At 45.1% G+C, this 25,097-nt stretch overlaps 1 protein-coding gene across 1 annotated transcript in view; it reads left to right on the forward strand.

Moving 5' to 3' along the window:
* The window catches only part of sgsm3 (small G protein signaling modulator 3), a 148,555-nt gene that overhangs the window by 10,272 nt on the left and 113,186 nt on the right, over positions 1–25,097 (forward strand). Inside the window, exons 2-3 of the mRNA XM_067974707.1 lie at positions 853–938; positions 15,858–15,924. Of these exons, the coding sequence (XP_067830808.1) occupies positions 853–938; positions 15,858–15,924 (153 nt within the window). The remainder of the gene's footprint in view (positions 1–852; positions 939–15,857; positions 15,925–25,097) is intronic.

The raw sequence follows: 25,097 nt of genomic DNA on the forward strand, positions 1-25,097 counted from the left end.
GGGTGTGTGTATCCTGGTTACTGTACGTATACAGTCACATACACTGTGTATGATATGCAACCCATGGTGTTTTATGAAGGGCTCTGTAGATTTCTCGTGCACACTTTCTGCTTGTAAGTGAGCATTAACAGGTAGGAAACATTTTTTTAGTGAATTTTGGGAATTTGCAAAGTGTTACTGAAGCTGCCAATTAACCTCAGAGTGAATGCTAATTCTGGGGCATCCAGTGAGGACTGTAGTGGACTGGGTGGTTCTGTGCTGGGCTGGCCATGGACCAAACTAACAGGTGCTGCTGCTGTTACCTGTATTGTTGCTAAGTCACTTTTCTACCAAGAAAGTTCAATTTTTTTTTTGCTCCTTTCCCAAACTCTCTGGGTTATCGGTTCCACAGGTATTGGCAGCTCTCTATTACCTCACCCCAGTGGCTCACCCCTTAATGTAGGAGTTTAGAGATTGAGTGTCAGCAGGGTATTCCACCTGATGTTCATCGCCCAGTGGTGCTAAAGTCAACTGTGGCATCTAATCTACTTCCCTGACTGAGTTCAGCACAGATCAAGGATTGGACCTGGGACCTTCTAATCTGTCGGAATCAGTCACATTTAACTCTCTTTGAATAAAATGTCATACACCAACATGCTGTATGCAGTGCATGGTCCAGAATGGACCCTCTCTCCAGTGACGGTTCTCAAATTTACAAATTGTTCTAAGTGCATGAAGCTAGTGACTGTCCTGAGACCCAGTACATGCAAGCTTTGATGTCCTGTGTGCTAATGTCCTTGCCTTTCCTACTAATGGTGTCCTGGTATTTCTGCTGCTTGTCTGATCTCCTTTAACAGCTTTTGTTTTCTCCAGGGAGTTCCGTGCCTTCTGCTGGTGGCGCCTTTTCAGCATTGACTCCGAGCATGTGGCCGCAGCATATAGTGACCAAGTACCCCCAGGTAAGAGAACACCTCGTACTACACCGCACACTGAATCCGACCGCTGGGTAAATGTTCTTCACAGTTTTAGAGCTAGGATGGATCTGAAACCTCAGCATTGTGCTCTCAAAACGCACTTTGTTAGTCCTCATCAGTTAGCCGCAGTATAGAAACAAGGCATGAGTGCACTCCAGCCTGGGATGTACAGTCACTGCACATTCGTTGCAGGTCAGTCACACTGTGGGCCTCTTATTTCATTTCTTTTTCCCTTTTGTTTTTCTTGCCCTCCCCTCTCCTCTTTTCAAGCTGATGACTTTTACTGAGTTTTGATTCCAAAGGTACATTGAAACATATAAGATCCTGAGGGGATGTTTCCCCTTATGGGAGAGATTAGAACTAGGGGCCACAGTTTAAAAATAAGGGGTCTCCCACTTAAGACGGAGATGAGGAGAATTTTTTTCTCTGAGGGTCGTGAGTCTGTGGAACTCCCTTCCCCAGAGAGCGGTGGAGGCAGGGTCACTGAATATTTTTAAGGCTGGGTTAGATAGATTCCTGATTAACGAGGGAGTCAAAGGTTATAGTAGGTAGACGGGAAAGTAGGGTTGAGGTCATAATCAGATCAGCCATGATCTTATTAAATGGCAGAGCAGGCTCGAGGGGCCGAATGGCCTACTCCTGCTCTTAATTCGTATGTAGGTCACTGCCTGATCCCTTGATTAAGTAGCATTAAGTCGCCAACTGACCCATCAAGGAATGGTGTGGGGAGATTTGCCTTTCTTTGGGAGCTTTATCAAAGAAAAAATGTACAAATGCTCAATGGCTCAAAGGGTAAATGTGCTGCCTGGATTGTAACCCAGCGCAGGTCCAAGGCTTGATCCCCAGCCTGTTCTGAGTTGCTTGATTTCACCTTGAACAGCAGCAGGGTGTTCCAAGTGGTATTGTCGCCTCTGACCAGTGGGACAAATCAGCCAGGATTCCCATAGGCCGTTTTTGGGTTTTAATACTAAATATTTCCTTGGGTTCAGCATAACTGCCCCCACTCTTGTAAACATTTCTTGCATCCCTCGCAACCCAGAATGTGTCTTTACCTGCCCAATCTCTAGGCCTTTATTCCATGGTTTATTGGAATGCAGCAGTGTGATCTGCACAGGTGGATGAATGGATATGCTTTTATCTAACTGAGGTTTGGGTTATTAACCAATTAATTGAATATAGATCAGATAAATGAACATTGTGAATAAACATAAATTGATCCTTGAAACATGGCTGTTCATTTCATGCGTGGCAAAACACTACCACAAAGCTACTGCACAGCTTTCAATCCCTGAAGACTTGATACTGACTGAGCTGAGCACAGGTACCAAATATAACCTACAGTCAGAAGTTCCTGGTCACCGAGCTATACTGCAATGAATCACTGACCGTTCTCCTGTCACAGTCCAACCCATGCCCCTGGGCACAGCTGTCAATCCACCCACTATCGCAAAAAGACCCCAGGCTGTCAGTCATGTGGAATATTTGTCGCAACCACCTGGAATGATCTATAATTGCAGTGTAATATTATTTTGTCCAGATGGCCATTCGGGAAACTACTAGGTAGAATGTCACCAATAACTATGCAAAGATATTAGTACACGAAAAGCAAAATACTGCGGATGGTGGACATCTGAAATAAAAGCAGGAAATGCTGGAGAAGCTCAGTAAGTCGGGCAGCATCTGGGGAGAAAGAAACAGAGTTAACGTTTCAGGTCGAAGACCTTTCGTCGGAACTGGAAGATGTTAAAGAGTTAAAGTTTTTGAGCAAGTACAGAGCCAGGGAAAGGGGGGCGGGGAGGTGGGAAGAACAAAAGGGGAGGTCTGTGATAGGGGAGAGGGCAGGAGTGATTAAATGACAAAAGGGATGAGGGTGCAAGGCAGGGAAGGTGGTAATGGGACAAGTAAAGAAACAAAAGATCGGTTTAGAGGAGCTGCAATTGGCAGGATGTGAAACCCTCTTCTATTTGGTGTGAACCAGCCACAGACGCATATTTGCATAGCTTCCATAAATAGCTCGCAGTAGTGGTGTGCCATAACCAGCAAGCAAGAACCCAATACCAAATCTTTCATGGACTAAAATGCTTCCGTTTTAGCCACATCTCACCCTGATCACTGTTCACTAACCCGTTAATGAATCTGTACATGTGGACTTCGGGTGACGACTGGATCAGGCTTAACTGTGATGCACTCTCAGTTGATCGGCCTGCTGACACTCGATGCCCGGGCGCACAGATGAAGAGTAGCCACTTGGGCGAAGTATTGGAGAGTGGGTGACACTAGTGGGTCTGTGGCCCAGCGAGAGCAGCTTGTGAGAGTGTAGTGCGGAGGGCAGTGCCTGAAATGCACTTGGGGAAAGTCATTAGCTAAGCCTGGTCTTTCCTTCCCAGTTATGCACCTGACTGTGTGCCAGTTACCTTGTGGTGAATGGAGCTGATGGAGAGCCTTTGAACTGAGACAGGTACATTTTCTAGTAGAATGGTGGTGTGAGTGGCAGCAGGGAATGTGTTCCAATGCAGTGTATGTCAGACTCTGCACTGAGCCCACCTGTCACCGCTCCTGCTGCTGTTATTTCTTCAGCTTTTTCAAATATTTTAATTGTTTACTTGCACAGTGACATGTATGCTTTCTCTAATAGGATTTCCAGTGTTAATCTGAGATCAAATGGAGAATGCAGTTTTTAAAAAAAATGCTTTGAATCTGCAAGTATTTGCATTTGGAAGCACTGCAGTCTGGCGGTGTTGCACTGCAGTTTTTATCTTTTGGAGGCCTGATTCTCTCCGCCTTGTTTTCTGCTGTGCCAGGTCGGAAACTGTGAAGTCAGGGAGTAATCGTACACGTTACGCAGCCCCTAAATTTGAAACACGGCCTGCTGCCTGCGTTTTTTTCATTATAGAATCATTTTTTGTTGGGCCTGCTCTCTCGCTGTGAGTCAAATGATGCCATCCGATCCACCTCATGCACTGTGTTTCAAGAGAGAAATTTTAGATGGCTTCTCAATGTTTAATCTTATTATTTTGCTTCCTAAATAATTTTTGATGTAATTTTTTTCTGCTGTGCTCTTTGAAGTTAGCAGCAGCCCTCTATGTGTCAGTCCCATTTGCACGATAGCACCGAGGGGGACCTTTCAGCCCACCGTGTCTGTGCCAGCTCTTTGCTAGGACAATCCGAAACTTGCCCTGCTGGCCTTGGAAGGACTACAGCACAGATTCATCAGCATGATACCTGGGCTGAAAGGGTTAAATGAGGAGGGCAGGTTGCATAAACTTGGCTTGTATTCCCTTGAGTTTAGAAGGATGCAGGGCGATCTAATTGAAGTATTTAAGATGATAGAGATTCAATGCAGAGAAACTATTTCCTCTGGTGGGGGAATCCAGAACAAGAGGGCATAGTCTTAAAATTGATGTTAGGCCATTTAGGAGTGAAATCAGGAAGCAATTTTTCATACAGAGGGTAGTGGAAATTTAGAACTCTCTTCCCCAAAGGACTGTGGATGCTGGGGGTTAATTCAAATTTTGAAGACTGAGCTTGATAGATTTTTGTTGGGTAAGGGTATACAGGGGTATGGAGCAAAGACGGGTGAATGGAGTTAAGGTACAAATCAGCCATGATCTAATTCAGTGGCGGAACCAGCTCGAGGGACTAAATGGTCTACTCCTGTTCTTGTACACTCTCCACAAAGCTCCATATATACCAGGGCTTCAAATATTTATCCAGTTTTTCCTTAAAAGATACGATGGTCTCTCCATGTGGCAAATCATTCCGTGCTCCAACAAACCCTCTAAGAAATATCTCTTAACCTCCCTCCTCACTTTCTTAGTGATAGTTTTAAATTGATGATCCTGGGCTTTATAAATAGAGGCGTAAAGTACAAAAGCAAGGAAGTTATGCTAAATCTTTATAAAACACTGGTTAGGCCTCAGCTAGAATATTGTGTCTGATTCTGGGCATCACAATTTAGGAAGGATGTCAAGGCCTTGAAGAGGGTGCAGAGGAGATATACCAGAATGGTACCAGGAATGAGGGACTTCCCCGAGAGACTGAAGAAGCTGGGGTTGTTACCCTTAGAGCAGAGAAGGCTAAGGGGAGATTTAATAGAGGTGTTCAAAATTATGAGGGGTTTTGATAGAATAGATCAGGAGATAAGGGTATCAAGGGGCAAAGAGAGTGTATGTGAATAGACTGGCGGCCAACATAAAAGGGAATCCAAATGTCTTCTACAGGCATGTAAACAGTAAACAGGTAGTAAGAGGAAGGGTGGGACCGATTAGGGACCATAAAGGAGATCTACTCATGGAGGCAGAGGGGATGGCCGAGATACTAAATGAGTACTTTGCACCTGTTTTCACCGAAGAGGAAGATGCTGCCAGAGCCTCAGTAAAGGAAGATATAGTTGCGGTACTAGATGGGCTAAAAATTGATAAAGAAGAGGTACTTGAATGGCTGGCTGTACTTAAAGTAGATAAATTACCCGGTCTGGATGGGATGCTTCCTAGTTTGCTGAGGGAAGTAAGGGTGGAAATTGCGGAGGTACTGGTCATAATCTTCCAAACATCCGTAGATACGGGGGTGGAGCCAGAGGACTGGAGAATTGCAAATGTTCAATAAAGGCTGTAAGGATAAACCCAGCAATTATAGGCCAGTCAGTTTAACCTCAGTGGTGGGGAAACTTTTAGAAATGGTAATCCGGGACAGAATTAACAGTCATTTGGACGAGGGTGGATTGATTAGGGAAAGCCAGTACGGATTTGTTAAAGGCAAATCGTGTTTAACTAACCCGATAGAATTTTTTGATGAGGTAACAGAGAGAGTCGATGAGGGCAATGCAGTTGATGTGGTGTATATGGACTTTCAAAAGGCGTTTGATAAAGTGCCACATGGTAGGCTTATCATCAAGGGGGCAGTAGCAACATGGATAAAGAATTGGCTAAGGGACAGGAAACAGAGAGTAATGGTGAACGGTTGTTTTTCAGACTGGAGGGAGGCGTACAGTGGTGTTCCCCAGGGGTCAGTGCTGGGACCACTGCTTTTCTTGATATAAATGACTTGGACTTGGGTGCACAGGGCACAAAACTTGGAAGGGTAGTAAACAGTGAGGAAGATAGTGATAGATTTCAAGAGGATATAGACAGGCTGATGGCATGGGCGGACACATGGCAGATGGCAGATGAAATTTAACGCAGAAAAATGTGAAGTGATACATTTCGGTAGGAAGAACGAGGTGAGGCAATATAAACTAGAGGGCACAACTCTAAAAGGGATATAGGAACAGAGAGATCTGGGGGTATATGTGCTCAAACCGTTGAAGGTGGCAGAGCAGGTTGAGAAAGTGGTTAAAAAAGCATACGGGATCCTGGGCTTTATAAATAGAGGCATAGAGCACAAAAGTATGGAAGTCATGATAAACCTCTATAAAACAATGGTTCGGCCACAACTGGAGTATTGTGTCCAATTCTGGGGACCGGACTTTAGGAAAGATGTGAAGGCCTTGGAGACGGTGCAGAAGAGATTTACTAGAATGATTCCGGGATGAGGGACTTTAGTTACGTGGATAGACTGGAGAAGCTGGGTTGTTCTCCTTGGAACAGAGACGGTTGCGTAGATAGAGAGAAACTGTTCCCATTGGCAGAAGTGTCAAGGACCAGAGGACATGGATTTAAGGTGATTGGCAAGAGAATCAAAAGTGACATGAGGAAAAACTTTTTTACACAGCGAGTGGTTAGGATCTGGAATGCACTGCCTGAGGGGGTGGTTGAGGCAGATTCAATCATGGCCTTCGAAAGGGAACTGGATAAGTACTTGAAAGGAAAAAATTTGCAGGGCTATGGGGATAGGGCGGGGGAGTGGGACTAGCTGGATTGCTTTTGCATAGTGCTGGCACGGACTCAATGGGCTGAATGGCCTCCTTCCGTGCTGTAACCTTTCTATGATCCTAAAGAACCCAGGACTCAAGATGACCCAGATGTTCACCAATGAGCAAGTACCAGTGGTGCAGCAACACTGCCACACCCTACACCTCAACAAAAAGTATCTCCCACCCCCAGGGGAACTCCTCATCCTCCCAGACACAGAGAGCGCAAGGATGACACTCCCCCGCCCAACACAGGACTTTTAGTGTCCAGAGTCTACCGCTTGTTAATTACCTCACCTCTGGTTCTAAGTGTGGGTGGGCCACACCCACATCGGAATGTAGCAGAGCTCGGCCTGAACTAGTACACCGTGACTAATGTTAACAACTGTAAGTCAACAGCGGAGGAACTTCGTGCCCCATCACCAACCTTACGGACTCATAAGCCTTGGCCTACCAGCGAACCAGACTGGATACAATTCTCATACTCTCTCTTTGCCCCTCTTAGGAACATAGGAACAGGAGTAGGCCATTCAGCCCCTCGTGCCTGCTCCCCCATTTGATAAGATCATGGCTGATCTGTGATCTAACTCCATATACCTGCCTTTGGCCCATATCCTTTAATACCTTTGGTTGCCAAAAAGCTATCTATTTCAGATTTAAATTTAGCAATTGAGCTAATATCAATTGCCGTTTGCGGAAGAGAGTTCCAAACTTCTACCACCCTTTGTGTGTAGAAATGTTTTCTAATCTCGCTCCTGAAAGGCCTGGCTCTAATTTTTAGACTGTGCCCCCTACTCCTAAAATCCCCAACCAGCGGAAATAGTTTCTCTCTATCCACCCTATCCGTTCCCCTCAATATCTTAAACTTCGATCAGATCACCCCTTAACCTTCGAAACTCGAGAGAATATAACCACAATTTGTGTAATCGCTCCTCGTAACTTAACCCTTGAAGTCCGGGTATCATTCTAGTAAACCTACGCTGCACTCCCTCCAAGGCCAATATGTCCTTCCGAAGGTGCGGTGCCCAGAACTGCTCACAGTACTCCAGGTGCGGTCTAACCAGGGTTTTGTATAGCTGCAGCATAACTTCTGCCCCCTTGTACTCCAGTCCTCTAGATATAAAGGCCAGCATTCCATTTGCCTTCTTGATTATTTTCTCTTACTTCCTTTTTCACTTCCCCTCTGAACTTTCTATATTCTGCCTGGTTCTCACTTGTGTTATCAACCTGACATCTGTCATACGCCCGTTTTTTCCGTTTCATCTTATTCACTATCTCTTTTGTCATCCAGGGAGCTCTGGCTTTAGTTGCCCTACCTTTCTGCCTCATGGGAATGTACCTAGACTGTACCCGAACCATCTCCTCCTTAAAGGCCGCCCACTGTTCAGTTACAGTTTTGCCTGCCAATCTTTGATTCCAGTTTACCCGGGTCAGATCTGTTCTCAACCCATTGAAATTGGCCCTTCTCCAATTGAATATTTTTATTTTAGAGTGGTCCGTGTCCTTTTCCATAGCTATTCTAAACCTTATGATACTATGATCGCTGCTCCCTAAATGCTCCCCCACTGACACTTGCTCCACTTGGCCCGCCTCATTCCCTAGAACCAAGTCCAGCAATGCCTCCTTCCTCATTGGGCCGGAAACATACTGGTTAAGAAAGTTCTCCTGAACACATTTCAAAAATTCCTCCTCGTCTTTGCCCCTTATATTATTATTGTTATTGCAGTCTATATTAGGATAGTTGAAGTCCCCAGTTATCACTACTCTATGGCTTTTGCACCTCTCTGCAATTTCCTGGCAAATTTGCTCCTCTATATCCTTCCCACTAGTTGGTGGCCTATAGAATACACCCAGTAGTGTAATGGCACCTCTTTTATTTCTTAACTCTAACCAAATAGATTCTGTCTTTGCCCCCTCCAGGACACGCTCTCTCTCCAGCACTGCAATATTCACCTTAATCAGTTCTCCTAACTCCTTAGGGTGCCCCTTTAGAAGTTGTTGCTTTAAGTTTGGGAAGGGCATCTTCGAGGTGTCATGACATGGAAGTCTTTGTCTTTAACATAGAAATTGCAACATGGAAACAAGCCTTCCGGCCCAACCAGTCTGTGTGGTGTTTATCCTGCATGCAAACAGTATCTGAATCCCACGTCCCCGTCCTGTTCCCACATCCCTTTATCCCCCTTTCCTTAAGCACCTAAACCTATTCTTAAATGTTGCCACGGTCTCTGCTTCAATCGCTGCATTCCACAGCCTCACAACTCGCTGTATAAAAAGGTTTCTCCTGCTCTCTATCCTGAATCTCTTACATTTAATATTATGTCAATGTCCCCTCATTCTAGATCCCCCAACCACATGAAACATCCTGTTTCTACCCTGTCCTATCCCTTCATAATATTAAACGATTTTATCAAATCATCCCTCTTATCTCCTCTGTTCTAACAAAAAGAGCCCCAGTTTTTCACGTTTTTCTCTGTATTTCTATTCCCTCAAACCAGGCGGTGAATCTGCACTGTACCCTCTCTATTGCCTCAACAACCCATGCCTCAACTCAACATGCTCACTGCTTTGGGGGTATTGACGAACAGGAAGGTGTCCTCCATCATTAGTTTTAGCTTGGCAGAGTAGAGGGTCCTACATTCAATGTCCTGGTTGTGGAGGGTTGTTTGTGTGACTTCAGTGGTGATGCTGCAGCATGGTATAGTGATTGAAAGTTGAAGACAAACACTTTGCTGTTACCTCTGGGCCCTGGCCTGCAACTTAAAGCTCTTAGCTCCTGATGTCGGCATTAGAGTCAGACTGTAGTTCGTCCTGGCAGTACTAAGTCTGGGAGTTTGTGTGGAACTTGTGTCCTCTGTGTGAATTCATGAAGGTATGACTGAGTTTGGTCATGAGCTTGTAGGTGTGTCGTATACTCTGCCTGGCTATTGTCTGCCCCAAATCCAGTATCTCAGTGCTGTTTTTGGTGTTTGCTGAGTTAATTAGTTGTGTGCTGAAGGGTGTGGGTTCCTGGAAGCCAAAGGAATTGTCTGGGTGTGGTGGAGCTACAGTCACGTTAGCTGTCGATTGAGTGTTGGCCCAGAGACAACAGCGAAGATAAACAATCTCAACGAGTGAGGATGTTGCAATAATGTTTGTATTTTTAGCATCCCCAAGGGCTGGGAAATAAAGGCTCATCCCCGTTACCCAGACCCTCTTGGACCCCAACAAGCAGAATGGAAGTAAAATTGCACAGGACGTTCCTCCCCAACCCCACTCGGCCCAAGTCTGCCTCCTGTTAAGTGTGAGATGTTGTCATTGGGTGTGCTTTTAGGTTGCTGCCCTGTACTTGTGGATGATTTTTGCTTGTGGGGGACTTTAATATGATCTGTGTTCCATTGGTTGGTGTTATGGATACTTGTTTTTGCTGGGAAATGGAGAATTTTCTGGGGAGAAGATCAGTAGGTGAGATTCAGAAACCCTTTGTGCCAGCTGTACCTAACCTGGGAGTGCTTGATGCTAACATTTATCTTTTGAAGTTGCAGTGTTTACCATTCTGGGAGTAGTGCCAGCCCCAAAATTATATCGCGTCTACAGCACAGAAACAGGCCATTCAGCCCAACTGGTCCATGCCAATGTTTATGCTCCACACGAGCCTCCTCCCTCCTTACATCATCTAACTCTATCAGCATATCCTTCTATTCCTTTCTCCCTTATGTGCTTATCTAGCTTCCCCTCAAGTCCATCTATGCTATTTGCCCAAACTACTCCTTGTGGTAGCGCGTTCCACATTCTTACCACTCTTTGGGTAAAGAAGTTTCTCTGAATTCCCTATTGGATTTATTAGTGACTGCCTTATATTTATGGCCCCTAGTTATGGACTCCCCCTCAAGTGGAAACCTTTTCTCTGCGTCTACCCTCTCAAACCCTTTCATAATCTTAAAGGCCTCTATAAGCTCACCCCTCAGCCTTCTCTTTTCTAGAGAAAAGAGCCCCAGCCTGTTCTGCCTTTCTTGATAGTTATATCCTCTCAGTTCTGGCATCATCCTTGTGAATCTCCTCTGCACCTTCTCCAATATCTTTTTCATAATATGGAGTCCAGAACTGTGCACTGTAGTCTTAAGTGTGGTCGAACCAAGGTTCTGTACAAGTTTAACATAACTTCTCTGCTTTTCAATTCTATCCCTTTAGAAATGAACTCCAGTGCTTGGTTTGCCTTTTTTTGTGGCCTTATTAACCTGCCTCGCTACTTTTAGTGATTGTGTATCTGCACCCTGAGATCTCTCTGCTCCTCTAGTCTGCTCCATTTAGCCTCTTATTATCTAAGCATTATGCAGCCTCCTCATTCTTCCTACCAAAGTGTACCACCTTATCCATATTGAAATTCATTTCACGCCCATTCTGCAAGTTTATTAATGTTGTCTTGCATTTTGACACATTCTTCCTTTGTATTAACTATACCTCCCAATTGTACTTCCGATTCCTGAATCCAAATCGTTAATGTAAATTGTGAACAACAGTGGTCCCAGCACCGATCCTTGTGGAACACCACTTCCCACCTTTTGCCAGCCTGGGTAGCTATCCTTAACCCCTGCTGTCTGTTTTGTTTTGTAGCCAACTTGCTATCCATTCTGCTACCTGTCCCCTGACTCCACATGCTCTGACCTTAGTCACGAGCCTACAATGCGGTATCTTATCAAAGGCCTTTTAAAAATGCAAATATATTACATCTACTGCATTACTCTTGTCTACTCTTTCTGTTACTTCTTCAAATAATTCAATAAAGTTGGTTAAGCATGAGTTCCCCTTCTGAAATCCGTGCTGACTATTCTTTATTATATTTTTGTTTTCTAGATGTGTTTCTTTTACTTCTTTGAGTGAAGATTCCATTATCTTTCCTACCACTGATGTTAAGCTAACTGGTCTATAGTTCCCTGTGGATTTGTTCTATCTCCCTTTTTTTAAATATAGGAATCACATTCGTTGTCTACAGTCCTCTCCCATTACTAGATCCCCTATTCTAATGAATTGTTATATATAGGCACCTCTGCTACCTTTTCCTTAGCTGCTTTTAATATGCGTTAATGCAATCCATCCAGACCAGGGGTTTTATCCTCTCTAAGTTTGATTAGTTTATCAATTATCTCCCCGCTTTCTATTTTATACTTCTTCATATCATTTTTGATCTCTTCTTCTAATGTTATACCCATCTTGTTAGTCTCCCTGGTAAATACTGAGGCAAAGTAACTATTCAATATTCCTGCCATTTCGCTCTCATTACCTGTGAGTTTATCTTGTGCGTCCCTTAGTGGCCCTATCCCTATCCTGATTTTTCTTTTGTTATTGATGTGTCTGTAGAATACTTTACTACTTCTTTTTATATTCTTTGATAGTTTAATTTTGTACTTCCTCTTTGTCTTCCTGATTGTTTTTTTGACTTCTTTCCTAACCTCTTTTCCCTTTTGTCATCCTATGCTTTATTGTCTATTTACTTAGTGTATGCCTTTTTCTTTCATTTCAATTTTATCCTTATATCTTTATTCATCCTTGGTGATTCATTATTGGCCAGGTCCTTCTTGTTCTAAAGAGGAATGTATTTCTCCTGAACTCTCTTCATCACCTTTTAAAATATTTCCCACTATTGTTCAATCTCTGTCAATTTTTTTTCCAATTTACCTTCCCTAGTTCCAGTCTCATCCCCTCAAAATTAATTTTTTCCCTATCTATTACTTTGGTTTTTGTCTTACTTATGTCTCTCTCAATCATTATTTTAAACCGTATTATGTTATGATCGCTATTGCCTAGATGTAAACATAACAAGAGAGGAAGTACTAGAGGGACTGGAATCCTTGAAAGTTGATAAGTCACCAGGGCCGGATGGATTGTTTCCTAGGCTATTGAAGGAAGCCAGGGAGGAAATAGCGGATGCTCTGAGGATCATTTTCCAATCCTCACTAGATACAGGGGAGGTACCGGAGGACTGGAAGACTGCAAACATAGTACCATTGTTTAAAAATGGTACGAGGGAAAGGCTGAAAAATTATAGGCCGGTCAGTCTTACCTCGGTGGTGGGCAAACTATTAGAAACAATACTGAGAGATAAACTGTCACTTGGAAAGGCATGGTTTAATCGGGGATAGTCAGCATGGATTTGTTCAGAGAAGATCATGCCGTACAAATCTGATTGAATTCCTTGAGGAAGTGACAAGGAGGATTGATGAGGGTAGTGTAGTGGATGTTGTCTACATGGATTTTAGTAAGGCATTTGACAAGATCCCACATGGCAGACTGGTCAGAAAGGTAAAAACCCATGGGATACAGGGAAATGTGGCGAATTGGATCCAAAATTGGCTCAGTAACAGGAAACAAAGGGTAAAAGTCGATGGATGTCTTTGCGAATGGAAATCCATTTCCAGTGGTGTGCCACAGGGCTCAGTGTTGGGTCCCTTGGTATATATTAATAATTTGGACTTGAATGTAGGGGGCATGATTGGCAAATTTGCAGACGACACAAAAATTGGCCGTGTAGTTGTAGACTCCAAGAAGATATCAATTGGTTGGTGGAGTGGGCGGAAAAGTGGCAAATGGAGTTCAACCCGGAGAAATGTGAGGTAATGCACTTAGGGAGGACAAACAGTAAAAGGGAATACGCAGTAAACGGGAATATATTGAGAGGGGTAGGGGAAGTGAGAGACCTTGGAATGCATGTGCACAGGTCCCTGAAGGTGGCAGCACAGGTCGATAAGGTGGTGAAGAAGGCATACGGAATGCTCTCCGTTATTAGCCGAGGTATAGAATACAAAAGCAGGGATGTAATGATTGAACTGTATAAAATGCTGGTAAGGCCACAGCTGGAGTATTGTGCACAGTTCTGGTCACCACATTACAGGAAGGACGTAATTGCTCTGGAGAGAGTGCAGAGAAGATTTACAAGAATGTTGCCAGGGCTTGAAAATTGCAGCTACGAGGAGAGATTGGATAGGCTGGGGTTGCTTGCCTTGCAGCAGAAGAGGCTGAGGGGAGACTTGATTGAGGTGTACAAAATTATGAGGGGCCCAGATAGAGTAGACAGGAAGTACCTGTTTCCCCTAGCGGAGAGTTCAAGAATTAGAGGAGATAGATTTAAGCTGATTGGCGGAAGGATTAGAGGGGACATGCGGAAAAACTTTTTTACCCAGAGGGTGGTGGGTGTATGGAATTCGCTGCCCGAATTGGTGGTAGAGGCAGGGACCCTCAACTCTTTTAAAAAGTACCTGGACCTGCACCTAAAGTGCTGTAAGCTGCAGGGCTACGGACCGGGTGCTGGAAGGTGGGATTAGAATGGGCACCTGCTTGTTCTTTGAGCCGGCACGGACACGATGGGCCGAATGGCCCCCTTCTGTGCTGTATCTTTTCTCTGGTTCTATGTTTCCCTACTTTTACTTCTCTTATCTGCTCTGGTTCATTTCCTTACTCGATCCAGCAGTGATTCCTCTCTTATTTTTATCCTATCCAATATTGCTACTACTTCCTCCTTTACTGCTGCATTGGCAGCATCCTCTTTAGTGAAGACTGATGCGAAGTATTCATTCAGTACCTCAGCCAATCCCTCTGCCTCCACAAGAAGATCTTTTTGGTCCCTAATCGGCCCCATCTTTCCTTTGACTGTCTTTTACTATTTATATGTTTATGAAAGACTTTTGGATTCTCTTCTATTTTAGCTGCTAAACTATATGCATACTCTCTCTCTGCCCCTCTTATTCCCTTTTTTTAGATCTCCTCTGTACTTTCTGTTTTCAGCTTGTTTCTCTACTTCTCATAAGCCTCCTTTTTCTGTTTCATTTTAATCTCTATATTTTTAGTTACCCAGGGAGCTCCAGCTTTAAATGCCCATCCTTTCCCCCTCGTAGGCATGTGTTTATTCTGTACCCGGCCCATCCCCTCCTTGAGGGCTTCCCATTGGTCAGTTACTGTTTTGCCTGCCAATTTCTGATTCCAATCCACCTGGGCACGATCCCCTTTTAACTCACTGAAATTAGCCCTCCTCCAGTTAAATAATTTTCTGCTTGATTATTCCTTGTCCTTTTCCATAACTATTCTAATCCTAATATTATGATCACTGTTCCCCAAATGCTCCACTCCTGAAACATGCTCCACTTGCCCCACTTCATTCTCCAGAACTAGATCCAGCAATGTTTCCTTCCTCGTTGGGCTGGAAACACACTGATCAAGAAAGTTCTCTTGTACACATTTCAGGAATTCCTCCCCCTCTTTGCCCTTTACACTGTTACTATCCCAGTCTATATTGGGATAATTGAAGTTTCCCATTATCACTACTCTATAGTCCTTGCATCCTTCTGTAATTTGCCTGCAAATTTACTCCTCTATCTCAATCTATTTGGTGCCTATAGTCTACACCCAGCAGCATAATAGCTCTTCTGTTCCTTAATTCTAACCAAATGGTTTCTGTCTTTGGCCCCTCAACTACATCATCCCTTTCCAATGCTGCAGCTGTACACTGCTGTACAGGCAATTAAATTTTTAAATAATTGTTCCCCTTACTTTATTTATCATTTTGAGCTTATATTCTATAACTGTATTTGTTCCCTGACTGTTTATGTTACCTTTGTTCCTTACCTTGGTCTGCCCTTTATTCTCATCTCCTATTTCTTTTATGTTCAGACTTATCTTATTTCCACCAGATCCCTCTCCCTGTCTTACTAGTTTACAGTCTTATCCACAGCCCTATTTATCCTTTCCTCTGGGACTCTGGTCCCATTCCGGTTCAGGTGGAACCCGTCCCAGCGGTACAGCTCCTTCCTGTCCCAGTACTGGTGCCAGTATCCCATGAAATGGAACCCCTCCTTCCCACATCACTCTTTCATTGGAGAATCCTTTGTTGGACCATTCTTGCATCCACACCAGCAGTTTCCCCATGTATTTTGTTTTCTTTTAACCCTGATAGTGTAACTTACTTGTTTCGAATGGTGTCTCTAGCTGCCATCCTTGCTTCTAATGGTGTCTCATTACTTGTGCGTATTGATTTGCTGGTAGGAGGCATCATGTGGCACTGATCCACCTCTGCTGTGCTTTCCTTTCAGAAGGAAGAGTCTTTGGAGCAGCCAGAATTCCGATATGATGAGTTTGGATTTCGAATAGACGAAGAAGGTAAATGAGCATTTTGCTACCCTGTTAGACCTCCCAGCAGCCCATCTGTTCGCCTACCATTGCCATCTTGGTAATGGCAAGTAAGGAAACTCTTTACAGTGAGCTCCTCCATGGTATCTTTTTTATTGCCGCTGTCTGGTAGGAGGTGGAGTGTTGTTCAGAATATTATCTGGTATGTTGAGTCAGTTAGTTTCAATATAGTGTAAAAAGTACCTCTATTTCACTAACAAGTAGTGACTCACCTACTGAAGGGGACAGTGGTGTAAGTGGTTATGTTGCTGGACTAGTAATCTAAAGTCCTGGACTAGTCTTTCAGAGAACGTGAGATCTGATCCCACCGTGACTGTTTGAGAAATGATTCAGTTTAAAATTTTAAAAAATGGTATCAGTAAAAGCGACCATGAAACTGTCAGATTGTCGTAAAAAACCCAACTAATGTCCTTTTAGGGAAGGGAACCTGTCGTCCTTACCCGGTCTGGCCTATATGTGACTCCAGTCCAGTTCCACACCAATGTGGTTGGCCCTTAACTGCCCTCTAAAGTGGCCTAGAAAGCCACTCAGTTCGTATCAAACTGCTACGGGAAACTAGGAATGGGAATAACTGCCGGCATTGCGACGCCCACATCCCGAGAATGAATGACTTTTTAAAACAAAAAGTATATTTGGTTTGGATTGTGAAACTTACTTTTGGGATGACAGTTTGAGGGAGCTACTTGACCAAAAGTTTGTTCAAGAGAGAGATCCCTCGGGATATGGGCTACTGGTTACAGAACAATTAAAAGGGAATAACGATGTGCAATCAAACCCTGCCACAATTTGCAGCCAGTAGAAAAACATTCCTATTTTTAATATTTCTTTTGTCTCGTCCTCTCCTAAAAGTGCTAGCTTTTATGGTTACACAAGCACCAACATATCTCCGATATCTCACCCAAATGACTCCTCTTGCTGTTTGAGCAGAGACAGAGTGTTGTGCTTGATTCTGTCATCCCCTGCTATCCAGTTGTGAACTTTGCAGCATCAATGATTGGATAGAACGAGCTGAGAACATCCCGCCCTGTTTCAGGTTGCTGATGACAGTTGCTGCCCAACTTGTTCTCCTGGCTGATAGCTAATTCAGCAAAGACTGGGAATGGAATGTGGACCCTTCCACACACAGGTTACCTTCTTGGTCTCTAACAGGCCCTACTCTTTCCTTAGTTATCCTCTTGCTCTTAATGTATTTATAAAACATCTTTGGGTTTTCCTTGATTTTACCTGCCAGTATTTTTTCATGCCCTCTCTTTGCTTTCCTAATTTCCTTTTTAATTTCACCCCTGCACTTTGTATACTCCTCTAGACTTTCTGTAGTATTGAGTTCTCGATGTCTGACATAAACTTTCCTTTTCTGCCTTATCTCCCTGTGTGCTCCTTGTCATCCAGGGGGCTGTAGATTTAGCAGCCCCACCCTTTTTCTTTGCAGGAACATGTTTACTCTGCACCCCTTGAATGCCTCCCACTGCTCTGCCACTGATTTACCTTCAAGTAGCTGTTTCCGGTCCACTTTTGCTAAATCACTTAGCTTAGTAAAATTGGCCTTTCCCTAATTGAGAAGTTTAACTCCTGTTCTATCTTTATCCTTTTCCATAACTATGCTAAATCTAACTGAATTATGATCACTTCCACCAAAATGTTCTCCCACTGATCCTCCTTCCACCTGCCCAGCCTCATTTCCTAAAACTAAATCCAGAACTGCCCCCTCTCTTGTTGGGCTTGCTACGTACTGGCTAAAAAAGTTCTCCTGATTGCAATTTAAGAATTTTGCACCCTTTATACCTTCACACTGATTGTGTTCCAGTTAATATTCGGGTAGTTGAAATCCCCCACTATTACTGCGCTTTTTTTTGCACTTCTCAGAAATTTGCCTACATATTTAAGGTGACATATTTGCCTACATTGATTTAAGGTGATCGGCAAAAGAACCAAAGGTGACATGAGGAAAAACTTTTTTACACAGCGAGTGGTTAGGATCTGGAATGCACTGCCCGAGGGGGTGGTGGAGGCAGATTCAATCATGGCCTTCAAAAGGGAACTGGATAAGTATTTGAAAGGAAAAAATTTGCAGGGCTACGGGGAAAGAGCGGGGGAGTGGGACTAGCTGGATTGCTCTTACATAGAGTTGGTGCAGACTCGATGGGCCGAATGGCCTCCTTCCGTGCTGTAACCTTTCTATGATTCTATATTTGCTCTTCTTTCTCCCTCTGATTGTTTGGGGGTCTATCGTACACTCCCAGTAATGTGACTGCCCCTTTTTTGTTCCTTAGCTCAACCCATATGACCTCATTTGATGATCCTTCTAACATATCATCCCTCTTCACAGCTGTAATTGTTTCTTTAACCAAAATTGGCACCCCCTCCTTTTTTATCCCCTTTTCTATCTCGTCTGAAAACCATGTAACTAGGAACATTGAGCTGCCATTCCTGCTCCTCTTTAAGCCATGTTTCTGTAATAGCTAAGATATCTTACTGTCATGTGTCTATCTGAGCCCTCAGCTTATCTGCCTTATTCCTTGCATTGAGGTCTATACCTTTAAAGCACTGCCAAACTCCCTTGCTGTTTATTTCCTAATCTTTGTTTCCTCTGCCTTTCTCAGTCACTTACTAATTTTCTGCCTTCTATTTCCAGTTCTGATTCTGTCCCATCTGAATCTACACTCGGGTTCCCATCCCCCTGCTACCTTATTTACCATTCTACGTGCATTTACGCACATGCACTCCAAACTTATCTTAGACTGCCTCGAGTTTGCCTCCTCTGATGCCTCCTATTTCTGAACTGTTCTTTACTCTAGTTCTATTTGTCTCTCCTCTGTTTCTCCTTTCTAATGTTTCATCCTGGTGCCCCTCCCTCTGCCAAATAAGTTTAAACCCTCCCCCACAGCACTAGTGAACCTCCCCATGAGGACATTGGTCCCAGCTCTGTTGAGGTGCAACCCGTCCGTCTTGAACAGGTCCCTCCTGCCCCAGAACTGGACCCAATGTCCCAGGAATCTGAAGCCCTCCCTCCTGCACCGTTGCTCCAGCCACGCAGTAACCTGTCTTATCCTACTATTCCTATACTCACTAGCACGTGGCACTGGGAGTAATCCAGAGATGTAACCTCATGGCCCGGCATATTCCTCACTCTACCATTACCAACAAGCCAGGGGATCAACCCTGGTTCAATGAGGAGTGTAGAAGAGCATGCCAGGAGCAGCACCAGGCGTACCGAAAAATGAGGTGCCAACCTGGTGAAGCTACAACTCAGGACTACATGCATGCTAAACAGCGGAAGCAACATGCTATAGACAGAGCTAAGCGATTCCACAACCACATCCAGTCGTGAACGGTGGTGGACAATTAAACAACTAACGGGAGGAGGAGGCTCTGCAAACATCCCCATTCTCAATGATGGCGGAGTCCAGCACGTGAGTGCAAAAGACAAGGCTGAAGCGTTTGCAACCATCTTCAGCCAGAAGTGCCGAGTGGATAATCCATCTCAGCCTCCTCCCGATATCCCCACCATCACGGAAGCCAGTCTTCGGCCAATTCGATTCACTCCACGTGATATCAAGAAACGGCTGAGTGCACTGGATACAGCAAAGGCTATGGGCCCCGACAACATCCCAGCTGTAGTGCTGAAGACTTGTGCTCCAGAACTAGCTGCGCCTCTAGCCAAGCTGTTCCAGCACAGCTACAACACTGGCATCCACCCGACAATGTGGAAAATTGCCCAGGTACGTCCTGTCCACAAAAAGCAGGACAAATCCAATCCGGCCAATTACCGCCCCATCAGTCTACTCTCAATCATCAGCAAAGTGATGGAAGGAGTCGTCGACAGTGCTATCAAGCGGCACTTACTCACCAATAACCTGCTCACCGATGCTCAGTTTGGGTTCCGCCAGGACCACTCGGCTCCAGACCTCATTACAGCCTTGGTCCAAACATGGACAAAAGAGCTGAATTCCAGAGGTGAGGTGAGAGTGACTGCCCTTGACATCAAGGCAGCATTTGACCGAGTGTGGCACCAAGGAGCCCTAGTAAAATTGAAGTCAATGGGAATCGGGGAAAACTCTCCAGTGGCTGGAGTCATACCTAGCGCAAAGGAAGATGGTAGTGGTTGTTGGAGGCCAAGCATCTCAGCCCCAGGGCATTGCTGCAGGAGTTCCTCAGGGCAGTGTCCTAGGCCCAACCATCTTCAGCTGCTTCATCAATGACCTTCCCTCCATCATAAGGTCAGAAATGGGGATGTTCGCTGATGACTGCACAGTGTTCAGTTCCATTCGCAACCCCTCAGATAATGAAGCAGTCCGAGCCCGTATGCAGCAAGACCTGGACAACATCCAGGCTTGGGCTGATAAGTGGCAAGTAACATTCGCGCCAGATAAGTGCCAGGCAATGACCATCTCCAACAAGAGAGAGTCTAACCACCTCCCCTTGACATTCAACGGCATTACCATCGCCGAATCCCCCACCATCAACATCCTGGGGGTCACCATTGACCAGAAACTTAACTGGACCAGCCATATAAATACTGTGGCTACGAGAGCAGGTCAGAGGCTGGGTATTCTGCGGCGAGTGACTCACCTCCTGACTCCCCAAAGCCTTTCCACCATCTACATGGCACAAGTCAGGAGTGTGATGGAATACTCTCCACTTGCCTGGATGAGTGCAGCTCCAACAACACTCAAGAAGCTCGACACCATCCAAGGTAAAGCAGCCCGCTTGATTGGCACCCCATCCACCACCCTAAACATTCACTCCCTTCACCACCGGCGCACTGTGGCTGCAGTGTGCACCATCCACAGGATGCACTGCAGCAACTCGCCAAGGCTTCTTCGACAGCACCTCCCAAACCCGCGACCTCTACCACCTAGAAGGACAAGGGCAGCAGGCGCATGGGAACAACACCACCTGCACGTTCCCCTCCAAGTCACACACCATCCCGACTTGGAAATATATCGCCGTTCCTTCATTGTCGCTGGGTCAAAATCCTGGAACTCCCTTCCTAACAGCACTGTGGGAGAACCGTCACCACACGGACTGCAGCGGTTCAAGAAGGCGGCTCACCACCACCTTCTCGAGGGCAATTAGGGATGGGCAATAAATGCTGGCCTCGCCAGCGACCCCCACATCCCGTGAACGAATAAAAAAAAACTACCTGTAAGGTCCTGCTTTTTAACTTCCTCCCTAGCTGCTGAAATTCCGACTGCAGGACCTCAACCCTTTTCCTTCCTGTCATTGGTTCCCACATGGACCACGACTTCTGACTGTTCCCCTTCGCCCCACAGAATGTTCTGCACTCCCTCAGTGATGTCCTTTACCCTGGCACCAGGGAGACAACACACCATGTGGGACTCACATCGACGGTCACAGAAACGCCTATCTATCCCCCTGACTATCGAATCCCCTATAATAACTGCATTTCTTTTGCCCCCTGTGCAGCCGAGTCTCCCATGATGCTGTGGATTTGCTCCTGACTGCACTCCCCGAGGTGTCAACACCCTCACTGGTATTCAACACTGAATACCAGATTGTGAGTGCCACACTCCCAGGGGACTCCTGCACTGCCTGCCTGGTCCTCCTAGTCTGTCTGGTGGTCACCCATTCCCTCTCCACCCGAACTCTCTGTAGCTGCGGGGTGACCACCTCCTGAAACGTGATTTCAAGAAACTCTCAGCTTCCTGTATGTACTGTAGTGACGCCAGCCGCCCCTCAAGCTCAGAAACTCTGAGCTCGAGCAGTTGGTGGCACTTCCTGCACATGTGGTTTTCCAGGACACATGAAGTGTTCTGGAGTTCCCACATGGCACAGGATGTGCATGCGATGGGCCCCAGCTGTCCTGCCATGTTAGCTATAGTTATTTAAACTGTTTGTTTAGCTTTAAGGCTATTTACTGTTTATCTAACACTAAAATACTGAGCACTAAAAACATAAACCAACTCCTAAAGACACTAACCAATACGGTAACTACTGACTTACCCTTGGCGCTCCTCCTTGTGCTGCGATGTCACTTTTTGACTTTTTCTTGATTGTTTGATCCCGCTCTCGTTCCCTCCCTCAGTTCCACAGCCCTCTCTATACTCACCGTGTCTCCCGCTCTCGTTCCCTCCCTCAGTTCCACAGCCCTCTCTATACTCACCGTGTCTCCCGCTCTCGTTCCCTCCCTCAGTTCCACAGCTCTCTCTATACTCACCGTGTCTCCCGCTCTCGTTCCCTCCCTCAGTTCCACAGCCCTCTCTATACTCACCCAGTCTCCTGTTCCGTTCCACCACTCTCTTTATGCTCATGTTGTCAGACTGCTTGTCCGACATCCAGTCTTCGATGACCTGCAATTTGCTTTGGTCAATCATTGGGCAGACCAAAGCCATCAGGGGAGAAAACCAACTCATGGCTGCCCTTCCTTTCGATCTAAAATTGCCAATAGACGTCCGAATTTTTCACCATGACCTGCTGCCACTGATGTGCCCTGGAGGTGTGCTGGACATCAAATAGGCTTGAGCGACTTTTAGTGATCCGGGGTGCCTGCCTGAAACAGATGCTAGGCTCCTTAAATATGCAAATCGGAGTCCTACATCGATTGTAGGTGCCCAAGTGCAAAATTCATGTACAAGTGGGTGGAGTTTGTACCATGAAGTGGCCTAAACAGCGATTTCACCCCATGTACCCTCCATAAACTCATCCCAAACTCTGCTGCCCGTGTCTGAACTCACACCAAGTCCCATTCACCCATCACCCCTGTGCTCGCTGACCTACATTGGCTCCTGGTCCAGCAACGCTTTTATTTAAAAATTCTAACCCCTGTGTTCAAATCCCTCCATGGCCTCGCCCCTCCCTATCTCTGTAACCTCCTCCAGTCCTACAGCCCTCAGAGATCTCTACCCAGTGTCCTGTTCAACCCTGAGCTGAGTCTGCGACCCCCTAACCTCTCCATCACCAAGACTGCCAACTTCCACCTCCGTAACATTGCCCATCTCCGCCCCTGTATGAAACTAAAACCTGCATTTGTGCCTTTGTCAGCTCCAGATTCATCTATTCCAATGCTCTCCTGGCCGCCTTTCAACCTCCACAAGCTTCAGCTCGTTCAAAAATCTGATGCCCATACCCTAAACTGCACCAAATCCTGCTCACCTATCACCCTGTCCTCACTGACCTACATTGACTCCTGGCCCACCCCATGCCTCAAATTTTAAATTTTTATCCTCGTGTTTAAATCCCTTCATAGCCTCACCCCTCCCTGTCTCTGTAACCTCCCCCAGCCCCACAACCTCCCGAAAACTCTGCATTTCTCTGACTCTGGCCCCTTGTTCATCCCCTCCCTCCCCACCATTGGCGTTTAGGCCATTTAGGCGCTACGCTCTGGAAATCTCTCCCTAAACCTCTCCACCTCTCCCTCACATCCTTTAAGAGCCTCCTTAAATAAACCTCTTTGGCCAAGCTTTAAATCACCCATCCTAATATCTCCGCCTTCGGCTCAGTGCTCACTTTTGTCTGATTAGGCTTTTGTGAAGTGCTGTGGGTTGTTTTTCTACGTCAAAGGACCTAAATAAATGCAAGTTGTTTTTGTTGATGATGAATAATGAATTTCTCATGATTTATTAAAGATCAACTCTGTGTTTCCAGCAGCTCATCCACTCACTGATGAGAGGAGTTAAAGAACCCTCACAACATCACTCACTGACTGGGAGAAGAGCTCGCTGACATGCTCCTTCATTCTTCTCTTGACTCGCAGTAGTAACATTAATTAAATAAAATCTGGAATTAAAATACTGGTATCAGTAATGATGGCCATGAAACTACCGGATTGTCGTAAAAACCCATCTGGTTCACTAATGTCCCTTAGGGAAGGAAACCTACCGTCCTTACCTGGTCTGGCCTACATATGACTCCAGACCCACAGCAATGTGGTTGATTCTTAATTGCCCTTTGAAATGGCCTAGCAAGCCACTCAGCTGTGAAACCTCGCTTAAAAAAAGTCATAATAAGAATAAAACTGGACCACCCAGCATCGGTCCTGTATAACTGCAGTAAGACATCCTTGCTCCTGTACTCAAATCCTCTTGCAATGAAGGACAACATACCATTTGCCTTCCTAACTGATTGCTGCACCTGCATGTTTGCTTTCAGTGACTGGTGTACAAGGACACCCAGGTCCCTTTGTACATCAACATTTCCCAATCTATCACCATTTAAATAATACTCTGCCTTTCTGTTTTTCCTTCTGAAGTGGATAACTCCACATTTATCCACATTATACTGCATCTGCTATGTATTTGCCCACTCACTCAACTTGTCTAAATCGCCTTGAAGCCTCTTTGCATCCTCCTCACAACTCACGATCCCACCTAGTTTTGTGTCGTCAGCAAACTTGGAAATATTACATTTGGTTCCCTCATCCAAATCATTGAGATATATTGTGAATAGCTGGGGCCCAAGCACTGATCCCTGCGGTACCCCACTAGTCACTGCCTGCCACCCTTAAAAAGACCCATTTATTCCTATACTCTGTTTCCTATCTGTTAACCAATTTTCAATCCATGCCAGTATACTAACACCAATCCAACGTGATTTAATTTTGCACACTAACCTCTTATGGGGGACTTTATCAAAGGCCTTCTGAAAATCCAAATACACCACATCCACTGGTTCTCCCTTATCTATTCTACCAGTTACATCCTCAAAAAACTCCAGTAGGTTTGTCAAACATGATTTCCCTTTCATAAATCCATGTTGACTTTGTCTAATCCCATTGATATTTTCTAAATGTCCTGTTATCACATTCTTTATAATTGGCTCTAGCATTTTCCCTACTACTGATGTTAGGCTAACCGGTCTGTAGTTCCCTGTTTTCTCTCCCTCCTTTTTTAAAATAGTGGGGTTACATTTGCCACCCTCGAATCTGCAGGAACTATTCCATAATCTATAGAATTTTGGAAGATGACAACTAATGCATCCACTATTTCCATGGCTGCCTCTTTTAGTACCCTGGGATGCAGATTATCAGGCCCTGGGGATTTAGCGGCTTTCAGTCCCATTAATTTCTCTGGCACTTTTTTTTTACAATACTAATTTCCTTTAATTCCTCCTTCTCACTAGTCCCTTGGTTCCCTAGCATTTCTGGGAAGTTATTTTTGTCCTCTTCCGTGAAGACAGAACCAAAG

This window comes from Heptranchias perlo, chromosome 40 (genome assembly GCF_035084215.1).
Source record: "Heptranchias perlo isolate sHepPer1 chromosome 40, sHepPer1.hap1, whole genome shotgun sequence".
In the NCBI taxonomy this organism is placed as follows: Eukaryota; Metazoa; Chordata; class Chondrichthyes; order Hexanchiformes; family Hexanchidae; genus Heptranchias; species Heptranchias perlo.